This window comes from Manis pentadactyla, chromosome 2 (genome assembly GCF_030020395.1).
Source record: "Manis pentadactyla isolate mManPen7 chromosome 2, mManPen7.hap1, whole genome shotgun sequence".
Lineage (NCBI taxonomy): Eukaryota > Metazoa > Chordata > Mammalia > Pholidota > Manidae > Manis > Manis pentadactyla.
In genome coordinates, this window is record NC_080020.1 from 14,573,089 (window position 1) to 14,581,093 (window position 8,005).

General features: G+C 39.4%; 1 protein-coding gene across 1 annotated transcript in view; it reads left to right on the forward strand.

Annotated features, from left to right (window-relative positions):
* Positions 1 to 7,612, forward strand: part of FGF9 (fibroblast growth factor 9) — a 31,670-nt gene extending 24,058 nt beyond the window's left edge. Inside the window, exon 3 of the mRNA XM_036925504.2 lies at positions 3,403 to 7,612. Within this exon, the coding sequence (XP_036781399.1) occupies positions 3,403 to 3,648 (246 nt within the window). The 3' untranslated portion in view covers positions 3,649 to 7,612. The remainder of the gene's footprint in view (positions 1 to 3,402) is intronic.
* Positions 7,613 to 8,005: the final 393 nt, after the last annotated feature.

Consider the following 8,005-nt stretch of genomic DNA (forward strand, 5'->3'; position numbering starts at 1 on the left):
GTTGTACAGCCCTTCCTGCATAAGATGATTGAACTCTTAACTACCACAAAAAATGCTGGCTATAGACTACTGTTTTAAGTGGAATAATTCACTTTATTTTCTGGGTTGCCTAGAAAGTTATACTATGTGTGTATAAACAATGCTATAATAGCCTGCTAAGGGAAATAGAGCAGGGTTTACTGAGCAGTGAAAAGGCCAGTTCAATTTCTGAGCTTATTCAACCTTTTAAAAAAGATCAATATATATATATATATATATATATATATATATATATATATATACTTAACAAACCCCAAAACATGTAAAATGAGAATCTTTTCTTAAATACTGAAAATAAATGTGTTCCACTGTTAGCTTGTGATATCCTCACCACTGGAAACTTTTGTTTGTAATCTCTGTTTTCTTTCCATGTCCACCCATTCCTTCTGAGAAATGAACAGTGTTTGTAAAAACTACATTTTGAGGTAAAGAGAAAAGGGAGCACATATGGGTCTTAGAATAAGAGTAACTGCACTTAATTTCTGGGCTTAGTCTGTGAACCCCAGCATTTCCCTGCATGGTCCTCCCCAATGGGTGGCCCGTCGGGAACAGCATCAGAAGTGTTCCCAGTCGAGGAGAGAGGGTCAGCAGGAGTCACACTGGCTCAGGGCAAAGGAAAGCGATGGAAGGGGCTGTGTGGGGAGTACAAGGTCCCTGCGAGGCCTCCTGGGGCGTCTGGCTCAGCTGGCTTCTTTACCCGTAATTACAAGATCCTGTGGCACAGACCTGGGGCAGTCCTTTCACATGTGGGCCTCATCCATGTAACAAGGAACGTCATACTCGCTGTTTCCTAAGGTTTGTTCCTCTAAGAGGTTCTGATGTGAACCTGTCAGCAACTACCACTGTGTATGGAAGGCTTCCTCTGTTCTCCGACTGCACATTGGTCCTAGCCCTGTCTCCAGGTACTTAGTACGGATCTGCTGCAAAGGTAGCTGAGGTGGCTGTGCTGGGCAGGTGGTAGGTCGGTAGCTGGAAGGCCCCATGGCTAGTGAGGGGCGAGGTCTCTGGCCTCCAAGGCAGGCTCATCACCATTGTGCAAACCAGTTATTTTCTGCTACGGGTATGATAAGTATACACAGCAAATAGAAATTAGTGCATAACTCATGGTTCTAAAAGGAGGAAGAAGTGTTCTATGTTTTAAGCAAAAGTGTCTGTCATGTGGTGTGATTTCCTGTCGAGAAAAAGAAGGCTTAACTTGAATTAAATTTTCACGTCCTTTGTAGAACCAAAGGTTCAGTACACAATTCCATACTTTGGTCCTGGTCCATTTTATTAAGAAAAAAAAAGAACATAATTTGTTTAGAAAATTTACTTGATCAGAGCAAACCCAAACCGGATGTCTTTGCCAGGAATAACCTTCTCTGTGAGGAGAATATTTGTTATACAGATGGGAGTAAAGACTAAAATAGCTCTTAATGTCTCTAACACACTATTTTTATTTTGTCAGTTTTAATGGAGGTGAAAGAGAAATCACGTTCAGCCTCATCTGCTAGTGCAGTGGGGATGCGGGGCTGTTCCCGCAGAAGAATGCGTCTCTGGGTGTGCACACCCCTCCTCCTGAAGGGTAGTGTTCCCCCCAGTACCCCAAGTGGGAATTGTCCAGTTGATGGGGGGGCCACAGATACTCCTTGCACCCTGCATTTCATCTTGTCCCTATAAAACCAGCATCATCAGTCCAAAGTTTTCCCATCATTTCTCCTTACCAGATGCATTTTTTTCTTTTTTCTTTCCCCTTTGTTTCAACTCACTTAGCCAAAACTTGTCCAATGATATAATATTTTGTTACAGACCCACTCAGTGCTTTTTGATCACCTGGAACAGCGCCTATGAAGTGCAGGCGCCTCTGTGGATCTTAAGCCTTCGGTTAACTAAAGAAGAGGCGTAGAGAAGCTGGCCATACATTGTGCTCTTGATTTTGTCAAATTCTCTACCTTTCTCCCTCCTTTTGCTTTCCTGACTTAACTCCACAGCAGCTGGGGATGATGGATTCTGCCCAGCTGATAGCTACGAACTCCGTGTACTAAACTGTGTTCTCAGATGTGTGCCTGTGAAAAGGACTCCTATATTTTGGTGATGTCTTCCTGTGCATCTAAATGACAGAAATGGAGGAACATCTTATCTGCTCTGCTGTTTTAACTCTGTGTGTGGACGTGTATTTTTTTTTATTACTTATGTTAGGTAGAGGTGGGGAAGAACGAGGGGATACTTTAAAAAGTCATTTTAGCATTTATTTTTAAAAATTACCATTGAGGAGGGTACTGATTTTAAAAGTTTCAATTTAGTGGTGAGAAGAGCAAAGAGGCCATTCAATGCCATTGCTTTGCTTCCCCAGGGGCCAGCTCAGAGGCATATGTTTGTTTGGGGATGTGACGTGTACTTTGTTCCCCGTCATTATGACTGCGCATGAGACATGAAGCATATGAGCCCCAGGTTGTGGGTTTACATGGGGCCCACCCTGTCATCAAGCTCAGATGTAGGGAGATTGCAATACATTCAAGAAAATATAGAACCTTTTTGCTTTGGGAATATGGGAATAAGTACAGCTTTTCTCTCGGTAGTCATATGCCTGTGAATGTGGCTTTTTAAGTTGAGGTGTTCATCTATCTAAGCTCAAGGAAATAGGAAGGATAGAATATTTGTTTTTACTTCTTTGTACTCAGGAAGACTCAGTCATGACAGAAAGCAGAATATTTAAAAATGTGGACCAGTTACCTGTATCAGAATTTGCCCAGGGTCTGTTAAAAATGAATATTTGCAGACTTTCTGGATCAGAATTTTTAAAGGATTGAGGACTGGAAATCCACATGTTAAAAAAAGCATCCCAGGTGATTCTTCTGTACAATGAAGCTTGAAAAGCTCTCCTACAAAGTAATAAGTAAACTCTACTGCTTCGAAGGGAAGACAAAATCTGACATTGCTGGTAATGTTGCTAATGTTGGTCTACTTAGCAGGTGCTTTATAAAAACTGTAGTAAAGATGAAGCCGTTATGGGAACCTTTGGTTTCAGCTAAGGCTGTCCATCCCAGGATGGTCGGCATCCTAACTGCTGTAGTGAAAATGAGAAGAAGAAATTGCATTAGTTGTCCTTTGCCTGTTTGACTCATTCAAATAACCAGCCTGAGGAGAAGTCTAACTAGAAAACATTTGGAATCTTTTGTGCTGTAGTCATTATGAATACAAAATTAGAATATAGTTAAACTTACAGAGTTAAGGATTTTTGTGCAAAATGTGTTAAAATGGTTAAAATGGATTAAAATCAGCATCTTCTAATCAGAATTATATTGTGTGTAGCAATTGAATATTGCTTTAAATGCAGAAAGATGCTAATTTTGTGAAATATTTATTTGCTTTTTTTTCAAACAGGAAAAGCTAACCCAAGAATGCGTATTCAGAGAACAGTTTGAAGAAAATTGGTATAATACATACTCCTCAAATCTGTATAAACACGTGGACACTGGAAGGCGATACTATGTTGCGTTAAATAAAGACGGGACCCCGAGAGAAGGAGCGAGGACTAAACGGCACCAGAAATTCACACATTTTTTACCTAGACCAGTGGACCCCGACAAAGTACCTGAACTATATAAGGATATTCTAAGCCAAAGTTGACAAAGACGATTTCTTCACTTGAGCCCTTAAAAAAGTAACCACTATAAAGGTCTCATGCAGTGGGTTCTTACTGATTCGCTGTGTCGTCACATCAGCCGCGCTGTTGCCAAACTTTGTCGCATGCATAATGTACGGTGGAGGCTTGGATGGGAGACATGCTGGTTTTGCTCTGCATTTCAGGGCTTGTCCTCCAGGAGGACAGCCTGTGCCCACTCGCTTGATTTCCTGTGAGAAGAGGAGAGGGTGACTGCGAGCGGGAGTGTGTGTGGCTGAGCAGGGAACTGAGAGATGCAGAAGCAGCTAGGACAGCGGCCCGATGCATGCTGGGAACTGGACTCGCTTTCACATTTCATCAGTTGTACTTCATCCTGTATCAGCACAGCTGCCATACGTCGACTCATCTGGATTTTGGCTAGTGGCCTGCGCAAGGGTACGCTGCATTTTCAAAGGCATGGAGGGTGCAGTCTTACTTAAAAGACTTTTTCAGTTAATGCTCACTGGGGTCAGCCTAGTGAATTTAAAGCAAAGACCTCTTAGTAAAAAAAAAAAAAAAGTTAAATTTATTTATAGAAATTCCAAAGGCAACATTTTATTTATTTTATATATTTATTTATTATATAGAGTTTATTTTTAATGAAATATGTACAGGCCAGATAGGCATTTTGGAAGCTTTAGGCTCTGTAAGCATTAAATGGCAACGTCTGCTACGAACCTGTGGTAAATTCATGCAAGTAAATATAACGGTGTATGGATAGGAGAAATTCTAATGACCCTAATGTACTAAAGGCGACAATCTCTTTTGTGCCCGTATTATTGTAAACTTATGCACATCATCATGACACTGAGTATTCACTCTTCAGACTGCTTGTTTCATAGCTTATCCCAGAGGATTAAAGATAAACTGGGTCTCAAACTTTTATTCTGTGTCTGTAATACTTCCTCTCTCCTAAGTGATTTAGTCCATCATTGTAACTTCATGGTTGGAAAACACAAGGGTTGGTATATATCCTACTTGTTTAAATCCATTGCAGAATACACCAAAGCTGAACAGCAACTATGCTTTTATTTTAGCCCGCCTCCAGAACAACAGGACTAACATCAAACACCGTACTGACTTAGAATTCTCAAAAAGGAAAAAAAACAACAACAACCCGTGTAGTACAGATTTTTTCTTTTTTAAGGGACAACAATCAGATGAACAGGCTCATTCTTACAAACTTTTTATTTGTGCCCTTGGCTACCAAAAATGAAATGATGCAAGTACCATAGGGGCCATTGTAACATCTTTTATTGAAAATTGCTTTTGTTGTGAACTGTCATAACACACGGTAATAGCACCCTTCAAGCAAAACTTGCAAAATGAAACTAATAAATCTTCATCAATAATGACAATGAGGGGAAAAGTATTATACTTGTTGACTGTGTTTTATTTTAAAAAATGGTCTTCACAAGCACTCAGTTTTTTTAGAGGGGAGGTTACCGTATAGAATATCTTTTACAAGGCTTTTATAACATTTTATGCTAAAAAGCATAAGAATATATAAAGAATACATTTCTTTAGTAGCAATAATTTTGGAACTTGCTTTTGGGCAAGGGAGACTATTTCTTACTATATACTGAGAAGGAAAGAGCCAAATTCTTAAAGCAATATTTAAGAAAAAGGAATTTATAACAAATTCTCATACGACATTTAACACTTTCTAGCCAGTTATATTGGGAAATTGAAAGTGACAGTTAAAAAATGTGTGGGGATTTATGTAACTATTTTAAAATTTAATATTCCAACTTTGTTTTGCTCTGATGCACATTCTCTATGAAAAATAGAAGTATGTCACTGGTGAGTTAAAGCTGTTTTGAAGTAGAATCACATGATTTATTGCCATAAGCGCATGTGGTCCTTCTAATGGTGCAAGTTAAAATACATAGCAGAGCCCTCCTGCTGATGTGCATTAAGGAAAAACTAAGTCTAACATTTGGAATTAAGAAATATTTTGGGGGGAGGGACAGAAGCAATGTCAAATAGTTGATTTACGATAAAGATCAGAATATCCCCTTCATTTCTTTTCTTTTCTTTTCTTTTTTACCTTCTAAATAGAAACTGCATTTAATTCTAAGATTAGTATTCTTATTTATTATTTAACCTTTTGCTGCTGCTAAAATGTGCACATATTCAGGCTTTAGTTTTCCCAAAAGGTGTTTCATATTTTTGGCTGAAAAACATCCCGCATCTGACCACAGGGAAGAATCAAGTTTTTAGGATGTAGGTAAAATATTTAGCACTGAAGAGATTGATTTTAGAAGATAGCCAAAAGTAATCTTAAAGTAGCATGAGATGCTAGATAATCAAGCCTAAAAGAAAGAAACACTTTGTGAAAAAGACTAAAATCTCTGTGCATTCCTAGAAATGCTACTTTAATATCTACTTTTGGAGTTATTTTGTTTTGGTACTTTTTAAAAAAGACAAACAAAATGTTATATGCTTTTGGCAATAGATAAACTGTAATGGTCTGTAAATGAATATTGACTTATGCAATTTATGTAAATAAGTGTTCTGGGAGAGTAGATGGCTCAGAGTTTTGTCGCGGACATCGTCCTGTTGGGCAGTAGAGTGAGTCATCCCCAGTTTGCGGGTTTGCGTCCGGTTCTTGTAGTGAGAGACCCAAAGCCCCGTTGGCTGGCAGCCCGGAGCCTCTGTGGAACGGGTGGTTCCAGTTTTTCACAAACAGATGCTCAAACAGCCAAACCACTATCTTACTGGTGCCAACACTTGCACCTTGGTCAAAGACTTCATGGGCATGGACTGAACCACCCTCCCATCTGTCATGTGAATGTCCCCAGGCAGTGTGAAGGACATGCCAGGTCAGTGGCGGGGAATCTGTCCCTGCCAGGTCCTGTTTTGTAGATAAATGAATGGCTTCAGTTTATGGTGTTTTCATTCTATTTCATCTCATTGACACTACAACATTGTGTTATTTACTGGATAATCTGTAATTGTATGTAAATACATACAAGATTATGTAATTTGTGTTAATACATAATTACAGACTTTTGAAAACTGGTTTTTACTTGATGTCCATTTTGGAGCTGCTTCAGATTATGTGCCTACACGAACCAATGGAATTTGAAAAACGTGCTGCCCTTGCTCTTACAGCTTTTGCGTGTGTATTGAGGGGATGGCGAGGGGGCTTGGGGGATGCAGGGATGGAGAAACATATCCAGATGTCTCCTCTTTTCCGTAAGCATTAGATGAAGAAGCAAGTAATCTTCTGGGATAAAGACTTACGAACTTGGAGCAAGCAAAACGCAGTGTGTGTGCACATTTACGCGGATGGCTGGATGGACAAAGGCATATCGTTTAAGGTCAAATTATTGCTTGCTGCATCATTTGACCTTGAAATGTGCCAAATTTAGATCTGTTTGTCATCATTTGCACGAAAGAGCAATGAAATGGTGGGGGTGGGGGAATATGCCACATGGATTCAAAAGCCTTGTTAGCCACCAAGCGCCTTTGAAGTGTACTTGTGTGTATGTGTGTTATACATGCCGTATAATACCAGTGGATGTCCATAGACATTTTAAAATTGGTATTTCATTGTTAAAAGTGAAATGGGGAGAAATTAAAGGAAGAAACAGTTTATAGCCCAAAGTTCTGGGATTCAGGTTGGAGGCATGTCACCTGGCTGTGACAGGTTTGGTTACAGAGGTGTGAACTCTTCAGTGGGATTTCTACTTCGTGCTTGCAGTGTGCCTTGACGGCTGCCTTCTCTTAAGTCTTCAGAATAATTTTTCCCCGTTTTTATCAAGATATAATTGGCATTCGTCACTGTGTGCGTTGAAGGTCCACAGCAGAAGGATTTTACTTACCTGTATTGTGAAATGATTTCCATGATAGGTTTAGTTAACATCGATTATCTAGAACAATTGTTGATATAACCTTTTCTTCACCAGGCAGAAACATGCAGAAATAAGAAATAACCCCTTTTATTATTTTCTTTGGAAAGAAAGTGAAAACAAGCATTAATGTGCATCCTTCTTCTTGCTTCTATGCCAGCATAGTCATCAGTTGAATGACATCTTGCCTTAAGTGTGGACAATTATTGTGATGGCCACCAGGCCTGTAAAACAAAACTCCAAATAAAGGCCTCCGTGCTATTTTGGTTACTGGTAAAAGCGAAAATTCTTATTTAAAATTTTTATCATTCTCCAACCATATTCCAGCTTTTATCTTGGAAAAAAAGATTTTAAACTCCATTTAAAGAATTTGTAGGCATCCCAAGTATCTCAGTAGCCCTTGGTAAGCTGTGCTTGTGACTGGCTCTTGCTTTTCCCCTGTTCCCTTCTGATGGTCCTTTTAATT